General features: G+C 46.0%; 1 protein-coding gene across 1 annotated transcript; it reads right to left on the bottom strand.

Moving 5' to 3' along the window:
* Positions 1–928: 928 nt before the first annotated feature.
* On the bottom strand, positions 929–7128 carry LOC132458322 (thyrotropin receptor-like). Its single transcript, XM_060052918.1, has 11 exons — positions 6877–7128; positions 6659–6730; positions 6337–6411; positions 5805–5879; positions 5604–5678; positions 5431–5508; positions 4815–4883; positions 4630–4707; positions 4239–4427; positions 2959–4033; positions 929–1481 (listed from the first exon to the last, which is right to left on the bottom strand). The coding sequence occupies exons 1-11, from the start codon at positions 7035–7037 to the stop codon at positions 1341–1343; spliced, it is 2088 nt and encodes a 695-aa protein (XP_059908901.1). The 5' UTR covers positions 7038–7128; the 3' UTR covers positions 929–1340.
* Between the last annotated feature and the right edge of the window lie 20304 nt (positions 7129–27432).

The raw sequence follows: 27432 nt of genomic DNA, 5'->3' as shown, positions 1-27432 counted from the left end.
AGGTGAGATGGTGTCCTGTTGAAACTAGTTACTGTAGGTGAGATAGTGTCCTGTTGACACTAGTTACTGTAGGTGAGATGGTGTCCTGTTGAAACTAGTTACTGTAGGTGAGATAGTGTCCTGTTGACACTAGTTACTGTAGGTGAGATAGTGTCCTGTTGACAGTAGTTACTGTAGGTGAGATAGTGTCCTGTTGACACTAGTTACTGTAGGTGAGATACAGTCGTTACTGTTGTTGAGATACAGTAGTTACTGTAGGTGAGATAGTGTCCTGTAGAGACAGTAGCTACTGTAGGTAAGATAGTGTCCTGTTTACAGTAGTTGCTGTAGGTGAGATACAGTACACTACTGCAGAGACAGTAGTTCCTGTAGTTTAGATACAGTACACTACTGTAGAGACAGTAGTGTACTGTATATCACCTACAGTTACTACTGTAGACAGTAGTTACTGTAGGTGAGATACAGTACATTACTGTAGAGACAGTAGTTAGGTGAGATACAGTACACTACTGTAGAGACAGTAGTTAGGTGAGATACAGTACACTACTGAAGAGACAGTAGTTACAGTAGGTGAGATAGTGTCCTGTAGATACAGTAGTTACTGTAGATGAGGCCTAAAACATTTTTTTGTTTGGTTCCGGTTTCCGACCGACCCTGTCAATTTATGTGTGACCCAAATTATTTTATGAGCTTTAAAAAAAATGAGCTTTTTTTTTTATGCAAACTATAATCACGTTTTGGTACAGCACCTCTTCATTCTGTACAAGGATGAGCGAATTTTCTCGTTTTTAAATGAAAACAACCTACCTATCATTCGCTGCCGCTGGAAAAAAGAAAATAAAAAAAGAAAATTAATTCCCTACCTACCCATGACCTCAACTGACAACCAACAGGAACCAAACTTTTTTTTTTTTTAGGCCTGAGATACAGTACACTACTGTAGAGGCAGTAGTTAGGTGAGATACAGTACACTACTGTAGGGACAGTAGATGATGTAGATGAGATACAGTACACTACTGTAGAGGTAGTAGTTACTGTAGGTGAGATACAGTACACTACTGTAGAGGCAGTAGTGTACTGTTGGTGAGATACAGTACACTACTGTAGAGGCAGTAGTTACTGTAGGTGAGATACAGTACACTACTGTAGAGGCAGTAGTGTACTGTAGGTGAGATACAGTACACTACTGTAGAGGTAGTAGTTACTGTAGGTGAGATACAGTACACTACTGTAGAGGCAGTAGTGTACTGTTGGTGAGATACAGTACACTACTGTAAAGGCAGTAGTTACTGTAGGTGAGATACAGTACACTACTGTAGAGGCAGTAGTGTAGCGGGGCTTCAGCAGAGCGGTGCCTGCGGCCTCCACAGCCCGACCCGGCTCAGCATGGCCGCGGCGTCCCACTGGAAGGCCCGGGTCAGCAGGGCGTACAGGAAGGGCTGGGTGCAGGAGTTCAGAGGGAAGAACAGAACCAGCAGCACCTGGGGGACCAGGGTTAGCATGGACAGGGTTAGCGCGGACAGGAGTTAGCACGGACAGGGTTAGCACGGACAGGAGTTAGCGTGGACAGGAGTTAGCATGGACAGGGTTAGCACGGACAGGGTTAGCACGGACAGGGTTAGCATGGACAGGGTTAGCAAGGACAGGGTTAGCAAGGATAGGGGTTAGCACGGACAGGGTTAGCATGGACAGGGTTAGAGCGGACAGGAGTTAGCACGGACAGGGTTAGCACGGACAGGGTTAGCATGGACAGGGTTAGCAAGGACAGGGTTAGCAAGGAAAGGGTTCCACTGAGAATCCAGTGGAGATGCTCCGATGGTCTGACCACAGACATCACTATGACCATGGAGTCAGTGATGGTCTGATCACAGTTCTAAACTCACCTTGGAGTCGGTGATGATCACAGGTCTAAACTCACCTTGGAGTCAGTGATGATCAAAGGTCTAACTCACCTTGGAGTCAGTGATGATCACAGGTCTAAACTCACCTTGGAGTCAGTGATGATCACAGGTCTAAACTCACCTTGGAGTCAGTGATGATCACAGGTCTAAACTCACCATGGAGTCAGTGATGATCACAGGTCTAAACTCACCAAGGAGTCGGTGATGATCACAGGTCTAAACTCACCTTGGAGTCAGTGATGATCACAGGTCTAAACTCACCTTGGAGTCAGTGATGATCACAGGTCTAAACTCACCATGGAGTCAGTGATGATCACTGGTCTAAACTCACCTTGGAGTCAGTGATGATCACAGGTCTAAACTCACCTTGGAGTCAGTGATGATCACAGGTCTAAACTCACCATGGAGTCAGTGATGATCAAAGGTCTAAACTCACCTTGGAGTCAGTGATGATCACAGGTCTAAACTCACCTTGGAGTCAGTGATGATCACAGGTCTAAACTCACCTTGGAGTCAGTGATGATCACAGGTCTAAACTCACCTTGGAGTCAGTGATGATCACAGGTCTAAACTCACCTTGGAGTCAGTGATGATCACAGGTCTAAACTCAGGTCTAAACTCACCTTGGAGTCAGTGATGATCACAGGTCTAAACTCACCATGGAGTCAGTGATGATCACAGGTCTAAACTCACCTTGGAGTCAGTGATGATCACAGGTCTAAACTCACCAAGGAGTCAGTGATGATCACAGGTCTAAACTCACCATGGAGTCAGTGATGATCACAGGTCTAAACTCACCTTGGAGTCAGTGATGATCACAGGTCTAAACTCACCTTGGAGTCAGTGATGATCACAGGTGTAAACTCAGGTCTAAACTCACCTTGGAGTCGGTGATGGTCACAGGTCTAAGCTCAGGTCTAAACTCACCTTAGAGTCAGTGATGGTCACAGGTCTAAACTCAGGTCTAAACTCGGGTCTAAACTCAGGTCTAAACTCAGGTTGGAGTCGGTGATGGTCACAGGTCTAAACTCAGGTCTAAACTCAGGTCTAAACTCACCTTGGAGTCGGTGATGGTGATGAGCGGCCGGTGGAGCGCCGACAGCCCGTAGAAGGAGATGGGCGCCACACACAGGAAGTTGGTGAAGATGAGCACGGCCATGCGCTGGGCCATGCTGGCGTCGTGCCGGCTGGACTGGTGCCGGGGGTTGTGCACCATGCAGTAGATGTGCAGGTAGCAGGCCACCACCACGGTGAAGGCCAGGACGTTGAAGCTCAGCACCAGGACAACGTAGACGCGGGCCGTGGCCGTCTCCACGTCCATGGGGAGGCAGACGCTCACCCGCTGGTAGCTGCTGACGCCGACCAGCGGCAGCAGCGCCAGCGTCAGACACAGCAGCCAGCCGCCCAGCATGGCGGCGGCGGCGTGGCGGAGCCGCAGCCGGCGCTCAGGGCTCATGGCGAAGTAGATGGCGTGCCAGCGCTGCAGCGTGATGGCGGTGAGCGTGTAGACCGACAGCTCGCAGGAGAAGACGGACAGCGTGCCCGCCAGCTGGCAGCCGGCCCCTGTCTGCCAGGCGACGGCGTGCTGGTAGTAGTGGGAGCGCGTGTAGACGTCCACCGCGGCGATGAGCAGCAGGTACACGCCCATGCAGAGGTCGGCGAAGGCCAGATGGCAGATGAGGAAGCGTGTGATGGAGAGCCGGCGGCGGCTGGTGAGCAGGACCAACAGGACCAGCAGGTTGGCCAGGATGGCCAGCAGGCCGACGGCCCACACCGCCACCCGGAGGAAGCCCTGGCTCATCACGTCCTCGCAGGGGTTCAGCGCGTCCGGCTCAGGCACACAGGCCACCGCCCTCTGGTGGGCGAGCGGGTCACTGCACAGCGCGTAGTCTAAGCCCTCCTCCGGCGGCTCGGAGGGCAGGTCCACGAAGTAGGGGCCCTCGTTGGGCCACAGCTCGGACGGACGGAAGAGGTCGGGATGGAGGAAGTGGTGGTAAGGGTTTGCAAAGGTCTGGAGACTGCTGTTGTGCAGAAAGTCCTCCTGCTGGGTGATGGTGTGTCCGGAGGAACCCCCCTGGGGAGACCTCAGTCCCAGAGTCCTCGTCAGGTTGCAAATTACTTCTTCTGTTTGTCTTTGATATTAACAGTGAGGGTAAGAGGCCGTTAAGTGCTTATTTCGTAAAAGTATAGACAATAAATCCCAATATTTATGGTTTGTTCAATACTTGATTCTGAAAAAACAGAGTTGAGTGGAGCTTTTTTCTTGTATAAAATACAATATTGAAGATATCCAGTTAGTACTGTGAGTGCGAGGAGCAGAGCTTGTTTCTGACTCACCCTCTCCAACGCGTCAGCTTTGAGAGGCCACAGCAGTGGCTGGGGAAGGTCAGCTCAGCACTCTGGAGATGCAGAAACGCTGTAAGGGGGGGCAGTTGCTTGAGGCCCCAAGTGTTTTTAGCTTGGAATGTCTCCACGGCTCCCAGGCCCATTGAGGGTAAAGTGGTCACTCTGGTCTCTGAGAGGTCTCTGAGGATCCACACAGAGCTCACTTCAGAAGGAGACAATGCTGAGATTACTCCTGGAGGTTGTTTGTGTTCAATGGAACACATTGAACTTTTTTTGTGGTAGGCATTGGGGAAACTATTTGCATGCTGCACTAACATTCTTTAGTTTCTTGTAGTAGTAAACATGTTGACGTTCAAACACACAATATATTTCAGCATCTTACAGAAGTGTTGGACCGTGAATGACTCCAGAAAAAGCCAAAGCGTCAACTGTTTCCAAATCCACATTCCTGTTGAGATACCTAAACAAATAGAAATCAGAAAAGAGTGAGTCCCCCATTCCAATATTCCTGTCATTTGTTAACGTTCTGTAAGTGCTCACTAAAGGGACACAAGGTGGAGAGCTTACACTTCCTCCAGGCGGCTCTCGTTGAAGGCATACGGCTGGATGCTCCGCAGGCCGTTGCCATTGAACATGCTAATAGGAGATAAAAGAAGATGTAAAAGTGTTACAACTCTTTAAACAAAACAATTCAAATAATCCATACATTATTGATTATTATTATTAGTGATATTTAATTAATTATGGTTGACTATGAAATTGTATGGATAGATGGTTTTGTCAAAGTATCCCTGAATCCCATAATAGTTTTTTAAAATCAGTTAAAAAACAACTTGACTCAAACCACCTGCGACTGCAAGCACATGTTATGCAGTTGCTCTTGCGGCTTCATGCAATTGCTTGGATGGGTGGTATCCATGTGATTTGCTTTTAGCTTTCGGATACACTTCAAGGCTTCCAGTGGGCATTTGACTGAAGTGTTGATTCTTGAAATGTATATCAATAACCCCAACTAGCGATGTGTTCACATTGAAACTGAACCATCCCACCAAAAATATAGAAAAACAGGGGATATTTCTATTGACCTTTATTTAAAGAATTAAGTCTTTCTTTATTGAGAATAAGCTAATTAAAATGCTATACTAGAAGCAAAAGACAGGGAAATGGCTGAAAGTGTACTTACATCGTTAAATAATTCTCAGATAATCCATTGAAAGCATTAGCAGGTATCACTTCTAATAAAGTGTTATCCACGATCTCCCTGGAAGAAAAGATGGAGATAAGGTCAACACGCCAACTGAGTATCAAAAGTTTAACATTAAATGTGTACAGTGTGCAGTTTATTGCTTTCCATACAAAACAAACTCCGCTTGCACTGATAGGATGAGTTTAAGGGCAGGGAAGGAGCTGAGACCTGTGTTAAGTATGCCGCTGTAAAAAAGACAAACATATGAGTCCAAATGGAAGCAGATCACCAGGACATGGCTAAAGCAGTTAGCTTTGTGTTATGTTGAATGGACGCTTTTGGTTCTAACAAACAGAATGCTGGGTCCTTACAGATACTGCAGGTGAGGTAGGTCCTGGAATGCCTCTGGGTGGATGGAGGACAGTTTTCTGAGGCTTCTTAGTTCTCTGCAAAATGGAGACACACACACACAAACAAAGACACACACGCACACACACACAGACACAGACACACACACACACACACACACAAACATAAAGACACACACGCACACATACACACACACAATCACACCAATGCATGCAAACACACACACACACACATACACACAAACAAACAGACACCCATGTATGCAAACAGACCACGACAGACAGACAGACAGACAGACAGACAGACAGACACACACACACACATATAAATGGTGAGCTTTATGCCTTCTAAAATGAATTTCCACTTTTGCATGCAGCATGCCTTCTAGATGCTCTTATCTTTTCTAGATCTATCTATCCAGTACATATTTGAAGTCATGTCAATTGTATTTATCGTATAGCAACAAGGTCAAGTAGGACGACCCAGGGGTGAAGCATTGGTGCCCCCATCCTGTCTGAGAGAGGTGGTGCTCACATGTGGCTCATCCTGGGACTGTTATAGAAGGAGTGTCGATCAAGGCCTCTTAAAGTTTTATCCTCAGAGATGTAGCTGAAAAAACACACACGCACGCAAGCACGCATGAATATATATGCCGGAAATAGTTAATCATGCAAGCTTAATGATTTAGCTTTTTTTAATATTTCGAACACATTATATGATAAATCATCAAGAAAGAAAATAATGCACAGAGAGGCACATGAAACATGGGAAAAATATTAGGCTACAAAAACATAAATATTGATATTCAGGAGATATTTCACAAAACAGACAAATAAATATTTGATGAAATACTTACATGTGGGAAATGTTGACTAACTTGGAAAAGGCCTCATGCGGGATTGAGGACAGACGTGTTCCTTCAAGCCATCTTAAACGCAAAATAATAAACATGTTACCTCATTTTCATATTTTCAATTTGTATTAATACTAAATAAGGAATGTATTTTCACACGCCTATAGGCATCATATTTAAAAACAAACGTAGAATCCAAAATGTCCCGTTTGGTGACTTACACCTCCGTGGTGCTGGGGTGGAATGCGGGCAGCAGCTGGAGGTCGGAGCAGGAGACGCTCCAGGACGCCCAGTCGCACTCGCAGTAGAGAGGGCAATGCTCCAGGTGAAGCGTAGCGTCGACAATCGTTACGAAGACGATAATACCAGCTAAATAGAGCATCTTCAGCGTCCGTTTCGATCCCGCGTTAACAGGCAGTAAGGCAACGCAACAAGTGCACGTTGTGGTAAGAGGAGTGGGTCGCGCGCGTCGATCCCCCCCGCCCCCCCCCCCCCCCTCTTTCTGTTCGTCTTGTCATGCATAAAATAGAATAGGCATACTTGTAGATCGCTTTTGTATTTCTCAAAAGATAATCGGTGTATTTTTATGAATTATATTAAAATGATAGGTCTCAAAATAAACTGCTACTGAGATGAGTGTGAGAGGCTCATGTTTTATTGGGTCAGGGGTTTGATGAGTGGGGGGGGTTTGATGAGTGGGGGGTTGATGAGTGGGGGGGGTTTGATGAGTGGGGGGTTGATGAGTGGGGGGGGTTTGATGAGTGGGGGGGGTTTGATGAGTGGGGGGGGGTTGATGAGTGGGGGGGGTTTGATGAGTGGGGGGGTTTGATGAGTGGGGGGGTTTGATGAGTGGGGGGGTTTGATGAGTGGGGGGGGTTTGATGAGTGGGGGGGTTTGATGAGTGGGGGGGTTTGATGAGTGGGGGGGTTTGATGAGTGGGGGGGGTTGATGAGTGGGGGGGGTTGATGAGTGGGGGGGTTTGATGAGTGGGGGGGTTTGATGAGTGGGGGGGGTTGATGAGTGGGGGGGTTTGATGAGTGGGGGGGTTTGATGAGTGGGGGGGGTTTGATGAGTGTGGGGGGTTTGATGAGTGGGGGGGTTTGATGAGTGGGGGGGGTTTGATGAGTGGGGGGGTTTGATGAGTGGGGGGGGTTTGATGAGTGGGGGGGTTTGATGAGTGGGGGGGTTTGATGAGTGGGGGGGTTTGATGAGTGGGGGGGGTTGATGAGTGGGGGGGGTTTGATGAGTGGGGGGGGTTTGATGAGTGGGGGGGTTTGATGAGTGGGGGGGTTTGATGAGTGGGGGGGGTTTGATGAGTGGGGGGGGTTGATGAGTGGGGGGGGTTTGATGAGTGGGGGGGTTTGATGAGTGGGGGGGGGGTTGATGAGTGGGGGGGGTTTGATGAGTGGGGGGGGTTTGATGAGTGGGGGGGTTTGATGAGTGGGGGGGGGGGTTGATGAGTGGGGGGGGTTTGATGAGTGGGGGGGGTTTGATGAGTGGGGGGGTTTGATGAGTGGGGGGGGTTCATGTTTTATTGGGTCAGGGGTTTGATGAGTGTGGGGGGGTTTGATGAGTGGGGGGGTTTGATGAGTGTGGGGGGTTTGATGAGTGGGGGGGTTTGATGAGTGGGGGGGGTTTGATGAGTGGGGGGGGTTTGATGAGTGTGGGGGGTTTGATGAGTGGGGGGGTTTGATGAGTGGGGGGGGTTTGATGAGTGGGGGGGGTTTGATGAGTGTGGGGGGTTCATGTTTTATTGGGTCAGGGGTTTGATGAGTGTGGGGGGGTTTGATGAGTGGGGGGGTTTGATGAGTGTGGGGGGTTTGATGAGTGGGGGGGTTTGATGAGTGGGGGGGGTTTGATGAGTGTGGGGGGGGGTTTGATGAGTGGGGGGGGTTTGATGAGTGTGGGGGGGGGTTTGATGAGTGGGGGGGGTTTGATGAGTGTGGGGGGGGGTTTGATGAGTGTGGGGGGGGGTTTGATGAGTGGGGGGGGTTTGATGAGTGTGGGGGGGGGTTTGATGAGTGGGGGGGGTTTGATGAGTGGGGGGGGTTTGATGAGTGGGGGGGGTTTGATGAGTGTGGGGGGTTTGATGAGTGGGGGGGGTTTGATGAGTGGGGGGGGTTTGATGAGTGTGGGGGGTTTGATGAGTGGGGGGGTTTGATGAGTGGGGGGGTTTGATGAGTGGGGGGGGTTTGATGAGTGGGGGGGGGTTTGATGAGTGGGGGGGTTTGATGAGTGGGGGGGGTTTGATGAGTGGGGGGGTTTGATGAGTGGGGGGGGTTCATGTTTTACGGGGTTTCCAGGTGTTCTAGGATACAGTTATGTATCCTAGGGTTAGGGCAGGAGTTTTCAACACTGGGGTCGCCTGAAATTTTAATGGGGTCGCCTGAAATATCCAAGTTGAAGGAAAAAAATACTGTTGAAAAAAATGTTGAATTATAATTCTATCAAAAATATTATTATGACTAAAGCACCACATACACCCCTAAAGTAACATATATTATCGATAGGATTTTTATAAATTCGTTTTATAAAACCGATGATGCCACAAGGATAACGTCCGATAACGTCCGTTAACGTCCGTTAACGTCCGTTCCCTGCCTACACAAGTAGCAAGCGACGTCACATCTATTACCTCGCGAGTGCAGTAACGACTGAAAATGACACAAAATGGAAAGATTTCTTCGCCCGCCTGACACCTCAAAGATCAGACAAGCCATACCCGACGAACAGACACCTAAAAGACAACGGAGATACGACGAAAGTTTCCTTCAGTATGGATTTACAAGCGTCATGGAGAGAAACGAGGAAAAGCCGAAGTGTCTGCTGTGTGGGAACGTGCTGTCTGCCGAGAGTCTCAAACCGAACAAGCTGAAAAGACACTTTGAGACAGTACATAAAGAGCATGTCGGTAAACCCATGTCGGTAAAAGCTGAATAAGCAGCGAGTGTACTTCAGAAAGGCTGCGACAGTGAGTGATGCGGCACTGAATGCTTCTTTTGAAGTCAGTTACCTCATAGCTAAAACCAAGACCCTGCATACAATTGGAGAGAAGCTAATTATGCCCGCTGCTATGAAAATGGCAAAAGCGATGTATGGGGAAGAAGCGGCAAAAAAATCAGCCGCTGATCAGGAGAGCACGCTAGTAGAGAAACTTCGCAATTCCCCAGCCTATGCTCTTCAAATGGATGTTAGCACTGAAGGCAAGAATGCCCATGCTTTGACATTTGTTCGCTTCTTAGCAGAGACTGCCATTCAGGAGGACATTTTATACTGCCTGCCTCTTCCTGAGCATGAGACTGCTCAGGCAATGTACAATGTTCTTGTGGAATACATGGATACACACAGAATTCCGTGGGAGAATATGGTGGGATTTTGCACAGACGGGGGTCCGTCCATGGCCGGCCGGCGAAATGGTTTGCGGACACTGGTCATTCAGCGAGCACCATCTGCTCTATGGAATCATTGCATGATTCATCGTGAACAACTGGCATCGAAAGAACTGAGCGCGCCCATCGCAGACATACTGCAGAAAGTTGTAGCTATGGTGAACTACATCAAGCCACATCCCCTTCGAGCACGTTTGTTCGCACAGTTATGTGCTGACATGGGCGCTGAATATGAAGATTTAGTTTTTCACACAGATGCTCGTTGGTTGTCGAGAGGCAATACTTTGGAGCGTTTTTTCAAGCTGAGAAACGAACTGCTGGCATTTTCAATAGACGCGAAAAAAACTGATTTCGTGGACTTTCTGTGTGACCAGCAGAAAATGTGCCTCCTTGCATATGCCACGGACACTTTCAGAAAACTCAATGAACTGAATATAAGCATGCAGGGGAAAAATACGAACGTCATGCATATGAGTGATCGGATTGATGGATTCAGGGCCAAAATAGCATACTGGAGAGAAAGTCTTGGAAAGGGAAACTTCACCCATTTTCCCCAGTTAAGTCAGTTTCTAGAAGACAACAACATCGACAAGTGTTCCACAAAGGAGATGTGCAGCCACCTGGAACGTCTTGAGGAGCACTTCGCCACATACTTCCCAGATGTGGATATGTCAAAGTTCGACTGGGTGAGGAATCCTTTTCACTGTGATGTGCGCGCAGTGGATATTCCTGCCACCGCGATTGAACAGCTGATTGACATGTCTCGTGACAAAATGCAGCAGCAAGCACATTCACGCATGACAGTGGAGGAATTCTGGTTTGGAGCGAGAGAAGAGTACCCCGAGATTGCACTGTGTGCTTTGAAACTACTGGTTCCCTTCGGGAGCACTTACCTCTGTGAAGCTGGATTTAGTGCTCTTGTCTGTATGAAATCGAAGTACCGTTCACGCTTGGATGTTACGTCAGAGATGAGATGCGCTCTCTCTACCACAGAACCGGACTTTGAAAGGCTGCAGAGAAGTGTGAGGGCTCAGATATCTCATTAGATGTGGTGAGTGGAGAGACACTTTGTCAAGTAATTTTTGTTGTTGTTGAAATGTTGCCTAGTAGGCTATTTGATTGAAAATAAAATGTGAACTAAATAAAATAAAATTGTGCACTAAACTGGTTTCGCTGTATTTCCAACACAGTATACCATATAAAAACATCAAACATTAATAAAAAAAAATATATATATAAATGATAATGTCAATGGGGTCGCCAAAAAATTGTGAGGTCAAAATGGGGTCACAAGCCAAAATGGGTTGGGAACCCCGTATACCCTGAGGAGACCGCTTCAACTGAAGACAATGAAACAGATCTTGTTTTAACAAAAATTATATGTTAATAGTGAATAGGCGCCCAATACATGAAGAAAGTCTACCGGATCTCAGCTATTCACAACTATTCTATGTCACATCATGGCTAACTATTTTTGTCTACGATTCTCATGCAGCAGCATGAAAACCCCCTTGGACAAATGTGGCATTTTCATGTTATCAGAAAGAAAGCTAGGAGATTATTCTCTGACAAAAGGTTCTAAATACATAATGACGTAACACTATATTTTAGGGACAGGGTGTTGATGGCTCAATGCATTCACCAACCCACAAGACGTTAGCAAACCTATTTGCCAAATGCAACCAACTTAATAGTAATTGCTGCATTGGAAATCTTTATGTAGAAAACAAGTTGAACCACATTGAAACACTTTCTATGACTACGTGTCATAACACTGAAGGCCTTCTGAACCAAACCTGCATCACTTCCTTGTTTGGTTAAGTACAGATAAGTTCCTCTAACAAAGAGCTCAACCCAATACCACGTAATGTTATTTTTTTATGACCGTGATTATGGTCTTCTTCTTTTGGTGTTTGTACCGTTCTGATGCCCTGCTGTTTAACGGTTACCCACGGCAACACATGACCACAAGAAGCATACCATGAGCACCTCTCCACAGGTTCTCATGTCTTACTATATTGTTCAAATACATCATTTAACTACCATATATTTAGGATTATTGGAATAATTGTTCAACAAACTTTATTTTCTATTGTCACATTGCAATATTCGTTGGTCATATTGTAATGTTTTAATTATATGTGCAATGTCCCCGGATGGGAGCCACTTCAGTTATATTGAAATATATCTATATGCATGTTGTATAATAATAATAACAGTTTTTTTTACAGCACTTTTCTTGGTACCCGCTTTACGCTTTACAGAAAGTCGTAAGTTCAAAATACTTTATTGTCCCCCAATGGGGCAATTTGTTGTGCAGTAGATAGTATACAAATCCAAGTCACACACAATCACACACACACATTAAAAAACACAATACAATCAATAAATAGTAGTAAATAAATATATAAAAAAAATAATAATACACATATACTATATATATTGTGGCAACCCGGCTTGGTGAGTGAGCCACCTCCTTCCAATAAGCACACGAACTGGAGCTTACTTAAAGCCAAAATGGCACTTTTATTCAAACAGAAATTATATATCTATCAAACCAAACAAAACCCAGCTTTGGAGGAATCCACAGTCTTGTTCCTCCGGGTGGAATCACATCACCCACGGAGACTGGTCTCTCCGCACACGTGACCCAGGAGAGCCCTGAATGAGTGTGGAAGCATGCTTTTTAAAGCATGCTTCCCCACCTGCTCCTCAGGTGCACCGCATCTCAATGATTGGCCCCAATGCTCTTACTGGCGCCATCTGTTGAGAATCGGTGGTACACCACCTCCACAACCTGCCCCCTTGGCCTCCAGGGGCGCTGTGCCAGAGACGGGTTGCCACGCTCCTCCACCCTTTGATGAAGGCTCGGGGCACCTCTGACTGACCAGCACCCGCGTCGCGGCTGCTGGTCAGTCGCGATAGGGTGTTGGCGTTGGCCCCCCCCGGCCGGTGACCCCCCTGGAACCTGTAGGACCTCTTACCGGAGCGGTAGTCCTGCCCGAAGCGTAGCTGCTCCTGCTGCCGGCGCAGCTCGACCCGCTCCCGCTGGATCCCGTACCGCTCACGCCGGCGCTCAAACCTGATGCGCTGCCGCTCACGCTCCAGGAACTGCAGCTCCATGCAGTCGGCGTCCAGACGCTGCTTCTCCACCTCCAGCCAGTTCCTCTTGCAGATCAGGTGCTCCCGTTCCTCCCCCTCTTGGAACTGACGGATGCGATCCCGCCTCTCCACATCTCGGACGCGTCGCCTCGGCTGGGCTGCCCGTCCAGGTGGCGCTGTTCCCCGTCTGTCCTGACGAGTCTCAATTGGCTGGGGCTGGGGACCGACGTTGAAACTCAGCTGTTGGGCGACCTGCCGGGTCTCTTCCAGCTCCTTCATCAAACCCAACAGCTGGGCCTTCAGTGCCTCCCTCTCCCGGAACCAGTCCATGCTGTGGGCCTTGTGTCTGGCGGCAATCTCCTCCAGGGCCATCTTGCGCTCCACCTTCATCCTCTCCAGCGTAGTCCTGCTGGCCACCAGCTCCTCACCTTTCTCCTGGTCATCCTGGAACCCTTGTTCCTTCAGCCGCTGGATGATATGCTCCTTCTCAGCGAGGGATTCCACCAACGTGGTGAGGGCGCTGTCTGTGTTGGAGGTGTCCGCCTGCAGCGACTTGACCCTCCCTTTCAGGCTGCCCTGCTTCTCCTTTTCCCGAAGCTGTTCCTGCAGGTTCTCCATCCTGTTCTGTAGGTCATTGACCTTCCGCTCCTTAACCTCCAGCGTGTCCTTGAGGTCCTGGATCTCCCTGTTCAGGGTGCCCTTCTCCTCGGGCCGTTCCTGGATCTGCTTGGTCTTCTCGTTGAGAGCGGCGCTCTGCTCGAGCCGTTGGACCGCCTCTCGGAGGAGGAGGAGTTCAGTTTCTCTCTGGTTGGCAGCCGCAGCTCCGTTGGGGCTCTGCATCAGGGTTCGGGCGTCCACTGAAAAACCTGTGGCTCGGTCGAGGCTCTGCTTTGGGGTTCGTCCATCCATTGAAAAGGAAAAACTGTAACTTGGTCGAGCTGCCTCCATTGGAAGTCGGGCGTTTACTTAAAAAATGGTCCGTAGGTTGGTCGAGTTTCCGTCTACCCCGCCTCCTCAAATGAACACAAGTCTCTGATGCTCAAACACTGCCAGCAAAGGCATGTTTATTAAATCTGACAAAAGAAAAATGATCTCCCGATCAATGAAAACTACAACTGAAAGAGTCCGGGCTCCGTGAGCCACTGGGGACGCCGTGGTCCTTCCTCACGTCCCGGTATCCTGATGCAGACATCCGTCCGTCGAGTCCGTCGGTCGTCTCCCGACCGTCTCCTAAGGCAAAGGTCCGTACACTGGTGTCTCCCGTTGGCGTTAAGTGGAACCGTGCTAATGCGGCCCTTGGCGCCCCCTGGGGGGAAAGGGTGGTAGACTGCTTGTACTACCTGCCCTCTGGGCTTCCAGGGCCGCCGTGTCGTGCCCGGGTTGCCACAATATACATCTATATACTGTATATGGAAAGGCAGAGGCTCAGCATATCCAAAAGTGTGAGTTGGGGGGGGGGGGGGAGGTGTTATCTACGGTCCTTCATAGAATTTAGAACTAGAGTGGCTGCGAGAACAAACGAGTGTTTATATCTATTGGTTCAGAGTCGTGGGAGTTTAAAGAGTGTTTATATCTGTTGGTTTAGAGTCGTGGGAGTTTAAAGAGTGTTTATATCTGTTGGTTCAGAGTCGTGGGAGTTTAAAGAGTGTTTATATCTGTTGGTTCAGAGTCGTGGGAGTTTAAAGAGTGTTTATATCTGTTGGTTCAGAGTCGTGGGAGTTTAAAGAGTGTTTATATCTGTTGGTTCAGAGTCGTGGGAGTTTAAAGAGTGTTTATATCTGTTGGTTCTGAGTCGTGGGAGTTTAAAGAGTGTTTATATCTGTTGGTTCAGAGTCGTGGGAGTTTAAAGCGTGTTTATATCTGTTGGTTCAGAGTCGTGGGAGTTTAAAGAGTGTTTATATCTGTTGGTTCAGAGTCGTGGGAGTTTAAAGAGTGTTTATATCTGTTGGTTTAGAGTCGTGGGAGTTTAAAGCGTGTTTATATCTGTTGGTTCAGAGTCGTGGGAGTTTAAAGAGTGTTTATATCTGTTGGTTCAGAGTCGTGGGAGTTTAAAGAGTGTTTATATCTGTTGGTTCAGAGTCGTGGGAGTTTAAAGAGTGTTTATATCTGTTGGTTCAGAGTCGTGGGAGTTTAAAGAGTGTTTATATCTGTTGGTTCTGAGTCGTGGGAGTTTAAAGAGTGTTTATATCTGTTGGTTTAGAGTCGTGGGAGTTTAAAGAGTGTTTATATCTGTTGGTTCTGAGTCGTGGGAGTTTAAAGAGTGTTTATATCTGTTGGTTTAGAGTCGTGGGAGTTTAAAGAGTGTTTATATCTGTTGGTTCAGAGTCGTGGGAGTTTAAAGAGTGTTTATATCTGTTGGTTCAGAGTCGTGGGAGTTTAAAGAGTGTTTATATCTGTTGGTTCAGAGTCGTGGGAGTTTAAAGAGTGTTTATATCTGTTGGTTCAGAGTCGTGGGAGTTTAAAGAGTGTTTATATCTGTTGGTTTAGAGTCGTGGGAGTTTAAAGAGTGTTTATATCTGTTGGTTCAGAGTCGTGGGAGTTTAAAGAGTGTTTATATCTGTTGGTTCTGAGTCGTGGGAGTTTAAAGCGTGATCCGAATGGCAACATCTGAAATTCAGCCTGTAGAGGATGAGAACTATTTGACCGGATAGATTCAACCCTTTTTAGCATCTGCTTCTGATAAAGTTGCTCCAGGTCTTTCTGCTTAGGACCTGGGATACGGCTGCTCACCTTAATTAACTTGGAAAGGGAGTTTTTTTGCTTTACGGTGATAGACCCATACCAGCAGATTAAGGAGAAGGTGACAACTGACTCAACAAAGGACCTATAGAAAAGGGTCATCAGGGTCTTTTCCTCATTGAACTTGGCCAGCTTCCTAAGGCAATACAGGCGCTGTTGGCCTTTCTTGAAAAGCAAGCTGGTATTTTGCTCAAAACACAACTTGTCATCAATAAAGGATCCTAAGTATTTTTACTCTTTAACAACCTCTATTTCCTGACCAATCATACTAGTTTTTACCTTGTTAATGACATTACGCCTAAAGTCAATAGAGCAGTGGTTCTCAAACTTTTTATACCGCTTACCACCACGGAAAATATTTGTCTCCCCAAGTACCACCATTATGCCAGATGTTATAAAATATAACAAAATACAGTAGCGTAGGCCTGCGGCACAATTCAGCTACGCACAGCTCATGTAGGAGGCACATTTATTCTTAAACATTATATTATTTATTGTAAGCTGTTGTCAGCTTTACAAACTGGTAGTACTAGAACAGACTCAAGGAAACACATACACAAACACACAAAGCAAGTGAGAACATGATCTCATGGTAAATGTATTTCCATTCATAGCCTACTAGTATTTTGATAGTACGGGACATGGGCTAAAAAAAAATTTGAACGTTTCTCGTGAGCACGAGAAAGAATCTGGTGCTCACGAGAAAATATCTGGTGCGCACGAGAAAGTATTTGGTGCGCACGAGAAAGTATCGTACACATATCCATGTTAGTGTGTGTCGCGCAATGGGCACGAGCACCAATTAAATACTCACGTGAACCTCTGGAGCACACGCGCACTTCTGACCTGCCTCCACGTTATTCACTTCAGAAGTTCCTAACTTCTACTCACCTGACCATTTTTTGCAGTAGGCTGGTTTAAATGTGAATAAGTGCACATGTAAATCTAGATTTTATTTTAATAAAGTATTTATTGTTCAGCATGATGCAGTCTACGTAGTGATTTTGGGTTACGTCTGTGAAGTGTCCCTACCAAATCTGAGACCAAATTTCTCCCTTGGAATAAAGTAACCAGCCTGTCAAGAATCGGTCGCTGCTTCATTCCGACCATATTCCGACCTATAAGAAGACCCACTGCCGGTCAAAGTGAAGGGTGTTGCCCCCAAGAGAGCAACGGCCCTGGAGGGAACGTCTCCCCTGTGCTCCTCGGTCTGGGAGCCGACAGCAGGAAAGGTGTAACTAACCATCTCGTATTGGAGGTGGAGCGCGAGAGAGTATACCAATGATTTTAGCTTGTGCGTGATTTATCACAGGTACGGGGAAACACCAGCTAAAATCATTCAAATGAATGTGCTTTATTTTAATCTCTAACTATTGGAACCCGTAGGCCTACTCTCTTGCCTCCAATACGAGATGGTTAGTGTTACACCTTTCATGCTGTCGGCTCCCAGGCCGAGGAGTACAGGGTACCATAGTTTGAGAACCACTGCGAATAGAGGCATCCTGACGCCATGTTGCAAAGTGGTCAATTATCGGACCGTGTGAAGTTTCCTCATTGTTCAGTAAGCTCACAATAACCGTATCATTAGCAAACTTCACAATGTGTCGTCATCAGTCACAGAGCGACAGTCATTGGTGTACAGAATGTAGAGAAGGGGGAGGAGAACACTCCCATGCGGAGAGCCAGTTGATGTGAGGGCCAAGTCAGAAAGGTGACCATCTAACTCGCTGGGATCTATTTGTGAGGAAGTCTAATATCCAGCCCACAAGGTTGGCCTCCAGTTTGAACTGATGCAGCAGCTTCTCAACCAGCAGGAGGGGCTGAATGGTGTTATAGGAATACATACAGATAGCACGGATGCTCTACTAGGTATGCTTCATTTACGTTTCTGTGTATATTCTTTAGTTTAATTATTTAATGTTTATTCCCGACTTTAGTTGTGTGTTTCTATTGTTTATTCTTGCTTCAATGTGCATTTGGATGAGGTGCGTTGGGTCGTGCCGGCTCCTACCCTTCCCTGTCATGTAAGGGTTAGAACAATTCCCCTCCATCTAATCTGATTACCAGTGTGACCTTGATTCAGACAGCACGCCCCAGTGGACAGTAATGTGTGTCCTGATCTCTGTCAACCATCAGGCCTGTGTTATCATTTATTATTGAAGCGGTGAGGGAATGAGGAAATGGTGAATGTATCCCGTTGGAATGTGTCCCTCACCCTCACCCTCACCCTAACCTGTTGGGTTTCTCCATGCAGATTCAAGTGACTGTATCCTTCGTTAAAGGTAGCAAACAGAACTATTCCATGTTTGTGTGGAAAACGGATTAGGGCATACTAACATATCAGTTGTAACCATTCTAATCCAGTTCTAATCCACCATTCATGATCTGATGCTAATCCTAATTAAAACTGGTCCACCGCCGTCGCCCGGAGTAGAAGAGGTCAGGTGTTCGTTGCTGCCGCTCGTTCCTCCATTAAGGGGTGTGGCCAGACCAAGAGGCCGCCCTCTATCGACCAATTGGAGGGAAGAGAACTAGACGGTAGGAGGAGCGCTGCCCCCCCCCCCCCCCCCCCCCCTCGCCACATCTCTGTTTTGCCGGTCCCTGGCTCCGCCCCCTCTTGACCCCCCCTGGCTCCGCCCCCCAAGCGGTATGATTCCTGGTAATTCGGCGAGCCAGATGTGTAGATCGATGGGTCTGTCTGCGGGGACCAAACCTCATGGAGGGACAGACGGACTGCAAACAGAAGACAGACACAGGCAGCGCATGGATATAGGAAGGCAACACCGGTTCAGAATGGACACTTATTAGTTTCCACAGAAAGTTTTGTTTATATTTGGTTGTTGGGAATTATGATTCTTATAAGGGATAGCTGTGGAAGCTCTAAATAAATCCTAGTTTGTTCAAATTGCATCAATACAACTACATACACAAATTGATATGGAGCCAACATATCAAATGTAAAGCAATATACTTTCCATCTGCTGCAACTATGTACCAAGGCTCCATGTCAAGGTACAAAGACAACGATAAGATGCTAGATAAAACATTTCATGAAATGTTTCCACTGCAGGGTTTTATCGGTAGGATAGTGGGCTGGCACAATGCCAACATCAACACAGTCGACATTGGCAATCAATCATGCTTACGTTTCATTTCTTGCTTTGGTCCTGGGATTCCAGGGTTGGTGAATAGACCGCTTAATTAAGGTGTAAGGCAAGGGCACACCCTGAATGACTGAAAGGTCACACAGAAACAGACACAGATGCAATATGTACAGGTGGAGCTGCCTGGCTACATTAGCTTCTCCTCGAGAGGCATGTCCTGGCAAGACGAGCTGGCAAGACGAGCTGGCAACACCTTGGTGTGCTGAAGAGCTATCGGCACCCCATGCCTCACACTGAGGCCGGCATCATAGTGGAAGACTGTCCAATGACGACGCTGGGTTATGTAACCCTCATGAAAGGCAGAACCCTTCTGACTGGCTTCCGTGGGTCTGTCTGTGTGAATGGAGACCAGGCAGTCGTCATGGGGGTTAGCTGGTGGGGACCCCCCGAGACAAACCCTTCTCTTGGACAGTCGGATGGGCCTGGGAACATATCGCCATCTCCAGGGACAAGTCGGGGTACAGAACCTCTGGTTTGGACCAGAGCTCCATCGAGTACAAGGTCTCTTTCACTCTTCCAAAGACAATTAAAACACATTCACATTTCAGACAATGAGATAGTGATCATAGATCAAATTTGATCATTCAATAATAAATAACCAGAGCAATCAGAGTATTATATATATATATAAATAACCTAAAAAGATTAAATCAAAATAATTGCACTCCGCAGTAGGTATAGCTGATTTAGTAAAGGAAGGGGGAGGGATCAGCTACTGCAGGAACCAGATGGAACTGGTCCCTGGTTGGCCCACTTTACTGTCACCATCTGCACTGCTCGTCACCTTCTCCCCGTACTGCATCCACATCATTCAGAGAGACTCAGACTCTGTTGACACTGAATGGTTGTCACCACATGGACCCGTAGAGGTCATGTGACCGGTGTATTGAAGTCCTTTGTCCTTATGCAGACATTCGTATTTGTCATTTTGCAAGTAAACCCATGTGTTCTCTGGTCGAGGTAAATCTCAGGGTCATCTTAGTAGAAGTTTCTTAGACTTGAGTAAATAAGATTGTAGTTTGAGAAAAACGTTGTCTACATACACACAAACACACACACACACACACACATATGCACCCAAGCACATTCTCTCACACACACACACACACACACACACACACACACACACACACACACACACACACACACACACACACACACACACACACACACACTTGTAGGTGCCATGTTTGCATTTTTTTTCCAGACGAGACAGGCTGGCACGATGCCCGGTCGGATCCAATATCAACTTTATTTATAACAACCTTTGGGTTATCGCCCACGGGAGCAAACACAACACAACACAAACACAAACACACACACACACACACACACACGCACACGCACGCACACATACACACAAACACACACACTCTCTCTCTCTCTCTCTCCCACACATACATCCACACTAATAGGACACATTATCCTACTAAATAAACCTGTCCATGGATGTTAGAGTGTAACACGGCACAAAGGTCACTTTTAAACAGCAGAGGACTATGGTCAACGGCCGGGAACATTGAGAGTAGACCATAAAGGAGTGATTACAGCTGAAACAAAAGTAGATATTATGCATTTGAATTAAGTATGCATAATCACATTCACACCATACAAAGATATTGCTGGTGTGAATAAATGGCTGAAATACCCTTTCCGGGTTGTGTAATATTTATTAGATAATATTTGCTCATTCCAATGTAATATAATGATGGGAGATGGCTGTTTGCACATGGTTGTGTGAGAAGGACACCATGTCATCTGATATTGATAAGAACATTTGAGTAGCACGTCCCGGTCACCCCAGCCTGAGAAGCAGTAGGGAGCTCATGTTTTATTGGCTCTGGCAGATGGTCTGCCCCCCCCCCCTCATTAGGCCAGGTCTCCAGACAACCTGGCCCTGGCTGATCACACCCGCTCATATCTGGCGGGTTCGATACGTTAGCACTTTGAGGCCTTTTCGTAAACGACCAAGATGGCTGCCTCGGACATGACCGGTCTGTTGAATCCGCTTTGTGACAGTTTAAAACCAAATGGACAGGATGTTCTCTCTATAAGAAGAACAAACAATTGCACTGAAAGCGTTTCTTGATAAGAAGGATTGGTTTGGCAAAGTTTGGTAATTGCGACAGGATTTGGTCAAAGTTGAATTTCAGCCCAGGGTTACATCATACATTTCATTGCTCTGATTGGGTTAGGGGTGTTTTAGTGGCTGCCCGATTAGAATTCCCCTTGGGAATATAAAATGAGTTGCTTCCACTAACAATTTAAATCCATTATCAACAAAGTGGTTATGCATACACAACTTTATTTATGAGAACTGTCTGAATGCTGTAAATCATATAGTGCAATGTGAGATGCAGTAGTATCAAATAAGAAAAGATAAGATAAGATACAACTTTATCAATCCACCCTAGGAGAAATTTGTTTGTTGCAAAAACAGCCCAGCAGCGGTGGAAGGACACAGGATAAAATGACAATGCAATAAATACAACCAATACAAAGTGCTAATGCATAAGTAGACGCTTATAGTTAAAATAGGGACAAAAACAAGACAAACAGAACCAACATCATGATGGGTGATGCATATACACATACGTATATATACGCATACTTAAACACACACACATGCATATGCAAACACATAGACATACACAAACACAATCATCAGGCACTGTTGAACAGCCTAATGGCTGCCGGCACAAAGGAGCACCTGAAGCACTCCGTCTTGCACCTGGGGAACGTCAACCTGTGGCTGAAGGTGCTCCTCATCTGCCACTGCTCAGCATGGAGGGGATGGGAAAATACTAGATTATTATCATTGTAAATTCACTTTTTTTTTTCCTACAACTTTTATAGACGCACTGTGGTCCCAGATCAGGAGAGGGTTTGAGTGAAGGTGAACTGAATATACTAATAACAAGACTATTATATTATGATAATGTAATATGTTTAAAAGGCAATAGCCCATTTACACAGGGACATTAACATGGATGAATGGTGCGGCCGACACAAGATAGTTCATATCTTGTGTACCGATCTGTAGGACAGAGTAGAGAATATTCATACTCATTCACCAGTCTCATATGTTGATATGAAGTCTTTATCCTGATCCATTTTCCCCATTTTAGGTTGATTGAGTTAAATGCAATGTGCATCCGATGACGCAGTCGTGGGCAAACATTCAAATGTATCTTGAGCCCCTGTCGTCTCTCAAGATGGTGCAACTCCCAAATATAGTGTTTATGTTCTATTGAAATTAAATCATTTAAATCAAATGTTATTTTTATTTTTTTTGCATATGTGCTTATGAATAATTGTGTGTTTTATTGTTTCATCGTCAAATGAATATTATTACTATTATCTACGACTGATTCATGTTATTTGAGATGTATGTTCATTTAAGGGTTGTTGTTTTGTATTATTACCATTAAATTATGTTGACCGAATTGAAATACGTTGCTAAATGTGCCCTCACTTTCCTAAGGTGGGAGATCTGATGGGGAAAGGCTTAAAAAATAAAACCCAATCCCGGTGGCCAGGCTGGGTTCTAATGTGATGGGGTCTGCCTGATGAAACTACACCGAGTTGTTTATTCATTTAAGTGTTGTTGTCCCGGTGCTAAGAGGCCAGGCGACGTCCTGATGTGATGGGGTCTGCCTGATGAAACTACAGCGAGTTGTTTATTCATTTAAGTGTTGTTGTCCCGGTGCTAAGAGGCCAGGCGACGTCCTGATGTGATGGGGTCTGCCTGATGAAACTACAGCGAGTTGTTTATTCATTTAAGTGTTGTTGTCCCGGTGCTAAGAGGCCAGGCGACGTCCTGATGTGATGGGGTCTGCCTGATGAAACTACAGCGAGTTGTTTATTCATTTAAGTGTTGTTGTCCCGGTGCTAAGAGGCCAGGCGACGTCCTGATGTGATGGGGTCTGCCTGATGAAACTACAGCGAGTTGTTTATTCATTTAAGTGTTGTTGTCCCGGTGCTAAGAGGCCAGGCGACGTCCTGATGTGATGGGGTCTGCCTGATGAAACTACAGCGAGTTGTTTATTCATTTAAGTGTTGTTGTCCCAGTGCTAAGAGGCCAGGCGACGTCCTGATGTGATGGGGTCTGCCTGATGAAACTACAGCGAGTTGTTTATTCATTTAAGTGTTGTTGTCCCGGTGCTAAGAGGCCAGGCGACGTCCTGATGTGATGGGGTCTGCCTGATGAAACTACAGCGAGTTGTTTATTCATTTAAGTGTTGTTGTCCCGGTGCTAAGAGGCCAGGCGACGTCCTGATGTGATGGGGTCTGCCTGATGAAACGACAACGTTCCAAGATGGACTCCTGAAAGCGCCTCTTAGAAACTGTGGCCGTGCGTCTTATCCTTTGGCTTCATGCAGGCTGTATAAACAACCCAGTGGAAAAACAAGGTTGGAATTTATTTAATTATTTTAATAATCATTTATTAATAGCTGTCACATTGAGAATGGTTGCTCAGGCACACACTTAGTAATGAACCTTCCTAAGCAAAATACATTTGACTGCAACCTTTCAACCTAAACCTCCAAAGGTTCCTGAAGCGCACATGCAACTTACCCACATGTAGGCAATTATGTTTTTAATTAGTACATGTAGTACTTGTACATGTATATCGTATTATATATAATGTAGTCTAGCTGTTGCGAAGAAGCGATTCAACGGTTCAATATGGTTCCTTTGCTCAGTCCCCGAGGGTGTTCCAATGTTTATAAGGTCTGTAAATCAACAGAGAGCAACATATGACACTTGATACAGTGGTTGTGAGTTCATTTAAAGGACAATATTTTATTTTGCCTCCACTGTCTTAAGGAGGTAAAATAACATGATGGTCAAAGGTTAGAAAAGTGTGCCAGACTTAAGGATAATGTTTTGGAGGTGGATCTCCTGTTCCCTGTTTCCTGTCCAAGGCCCCACAACCTGCCTCGCTCCACTGGGGACTCAAGCCACCGGGAGCAACACCACACACCAACCAGCAGGACCTGGGGTCAGGAGACAAAGACACGCTGAGACACAGCTGGCTGTAGCGATGGAGTCAGCTCAAACACAGCTGGATGTAGCGATGGAGTCAGCTCAGACACAGCTGGAGGGTAAGGATGGAGTCAGCTCAGACACAGCTGGAGGGTAAGGATGGAGTCAGCTCAGACACAGCTGGAGGGTAACGATGGAGTCAGCTCAGACACAGCTGGATTTAACGATGGAGTCAGCTCAGACACAGCTGGATGTAACGATGGAGTCAGCTCAGACACAGCTGGATGTAACGATGGAGTCAGCTCAGACACAGCTGGATGTAGCGATGGAGTCAGCTCAGACACAGCTGGAGGGTAACGATGGAGTCAGCTCAGACACAGCTGGAGGGTAACGATGGAGTCAGCTCAGACACAGCTGGAGGGTAACGATGGAGTCAGCTCAGACACAGCTGGATGTAACGATGGAGTCAGCTCAGACACAGCTGGATGTAACGATGGAGTCAGCTCAGACACAGCTGGATGTAACGATGGAGTCACTTTCTTGGCCGGTCATGGGAACGTGTTAGGGCTCATAGAGTTCAGATGGATAGGTTCCTGACTGACTGTTTTCATTGACTGTGATGCCCCAGAATCAGGACTTGAAACTGGACATCCATTAGGCCTGGTGAAAAGACATTTTGGGGACTTTGGGTGTTTAACACCACATCAGCTCATATAGAGACCCGAACAGTCCCAGGGATCCATCCACCCTGCAAGGCTCTCATCACACTCAAAGACAACATTGTGGTGAGATCATCAGACAGGAAGAACCAAGCCAGGCATGGCATGCCAGTTTTAGTGGTATCAGACAATGGACCACAATTTGCCAGTGCAGAATTCAGCCAGTTTACAAGTGAATGGGAATTCCATCACGACACTTCAAGCCAAGGTTAGGCACAGTTCAACGGATGCCCCGAACAAACTGTTCAAACTGTCAAGGATCCATTCAAGAAGGCTCAGTGCAGCAAAGGTGCCTTACGCTTATACCGAAACACACCACTAGATGGTTTCTCACCAGAACAAGTGCTAAAAGGGTGTCTGCTCAAAGATAAACTTCAACAAGCTGCTGATACCTGGGAGAAGAATCAACTGAAAGAGGGACAGCTGAAACAGAAAAGATACCGAGACCAACAAAGAATCGACCTGACCTTCACCGTGGAGAGTTAGAGAATTCAAATGGGAGATGAATGGCAACCTGCAGTCGTCATGAGCAAAAACTATGTTCACTCTTCATCGAAACAGCGGATGGAAGAACATAGAGAAGAATCAGAGAGGACATTCTGAAGACAGGAGTAGGAGATACCAAACCAACAAGAGAAGTCGGCTTACGTATGAACCCTTAGTTCATCTAACTTGAGACACGTAATGATGGAGTCATTTTAACATAGCAAACATGACAGCTAGCACGATATATCTAGAAACAAGCCTTTAACCTTTCATACATTGCATCTTAATATGTTTGGCTCCCAGCAGTAGCTGGGTAATGCTGTGGTCTCCAGCACAGCACTTCATTGTAATGCTAGCATGGGGAATTGAAATACATCTGTCAACTCTTCCTCCGCCAAAGATACTTTATCTTATATTCGGAAATGTATAAGGTCCAAATCTTCATTTTTGACTTTTTACAGTCAAGTAAGCTTTTAGAGTTTAGCTGACTGCTTGTGGTCACTGTCACATTAGATGTGGACATTTTACATTACACCTTTTGTCTTGATATTTGAAAATGTTTAATTAACTGGATTGAAGGTGCAAGAACTTTTGTTGATTCAGAAGTGAATACTAATATAAGGGTTCATAAATGTAATAACACTAACATAAAACACGAGAAATTATTAGACTTCAAATCATGGATGTGATAATCCTATCAATATTTATATCGACGAGTAGGTGTAAGGCAATGAATTCACTAGCAGGGCTGTCTGCCTGTGTCAGACTGTCTGGTGTGGCTTATGATGGCTTCTGGTAACATTGTCTGGAAAAGTGCAGACTTTGATCCCAACAAAATACACTGACTGACTGACTGACTGACTGACTGTCTGTCTGCCTGCCTGCCTGTCTGTCCCACTGCATCAAAATGTTGGAAAAGCCAGTTATTTCCATCGTTGTTTGTGTGTGTTCGTTTGCGAGTGAGTGAGTGAGTGAGTGAGTGAGTGAGTGAGTGAGTGAGTGTGTGTCTGTGTGTGTGTCAGAATAGCTGTGCATAATTTCCAAAGTCAGCCGAACAAGCTAGCTTAAACACGTATATATTGTTTTCGGCTGGGCTTGAAATGATGTCGCAAGCCGCCAGTCGATAGTCAAACACAGGCCAGACAACCTCTGTCACCTCCAGCCGTCGTTACATAACGTTATGCATGGCACACTTAAAGCCTCATGTGGGAGCAAACAGCTTCGCTGGGAAAACACCACCCAGGAAAAACACCAACAGGAGAAACACCATCAGCAGAACCACCATCAACTGGAGAAATACCAGCACATACACAAACACCAACACCAACACCAACACCAACACCCACACACACACACACACACACACACACACACACACACACACACACACACACACACACACACACACATTTATGTGAAAAGACCAAGACAAAATCATTCCATTAATTGAAGGTTGAGTGCTGTCTGAAATAAAGGACCACCTCACAAAACTGTCCAGTTAAACATTTCACAGAAAGGACATGATACTAATAATTAGTTTGGCATGAATGAATGACTTAGACTTAATGGATGAGTAAACTTTATATCTATATCTTTACATATATATATCTATATATATATTATCAGAACAGGGGATTTTTGTAGTAAATTAAGTCATTTGAAAGTAGTTCATATTACTTTCGATTGCAAGCACATATTTAGGAATAATTTGTGTGTATTTTATGATATATAAATGTATAGACAGTATATATATCATTATACATAGGCTATGTTTATTATATATTTGGAGTATATTTGTAATGTTGCCGCGAATATTTTAAATGTTTCCTGATTGTTATTGGCTACTAACCCTGTCTGAAGCCATTGCATTCAGTGCGACTTGATGATGACTTTACAAGTAAAGAGTGTAGTAAGGTCAAAGACACAAACATCCCATCGTCCTGCCTGTGTGCGGCAGACCAAGGACGTTCGGTAATATTAATTAATGCGTGGAGGAACAATATTTCCACTGTCGTGAGTTTCTGTAACGATGACCCAATATTTGTTCAATGAAATGGCCTAATTGTCTGTCTACAATCAACCAGTCCTGCTCTCCGCAGAACATTAATTAACAGCCAAAGGCTTCAGTAGTCTGCGGCTCCCCTCAGTGCCTTCCGGCTGCGGTCAACTCTTGCTCAATGACCCATTTC

The sequence above is a fragment of the Gadus macrocephalus genome, chromosome 5 (assembly GCF_031168955.1).
Source record: "Gadus macrocephalus chromosome 5, ASM3116895v1".
Taxonomy (NCBI): Eukaryota; Metazoa; Chordata; class Actinopteri; order Gadiformes; family Gadidae; genus Gadus; species Gadus macrocephalus.
The sequence above is the reverse complement of the archived record's forward strand: the minus strand, read 5'-3'. Positions and strand labels throughout refer to the sequence as shown.

What these genes read in the sequence shown, in the direction of transcription:
- LOC132458322 (XM_060052918.1), bottom strand. Translation starts at nt 7,037, where the DNA reads ATGCTCTATTTAGCTGGTATTATCGTCTTCGTAACGATTGTCGACGCT. An exon ending in CACCCCAGCACCACGGAGGT is followed by an intron (nt 6,731 to 6,876) that starts GTAAGTCACCAA and finishes TTTGCGTTTAAG; the next exon opens with ATGGCTTGAAGGAACACGTC. An exon ending in GAGAGCCGCCTGGAGGAAGT is followed by an intron (nt 4,708 to 4,814) that starts GTAAGCTCTCCA and finishes CTATTTGTTTAG; the next exon opens with GTATCTCAACAGGAATGTGG.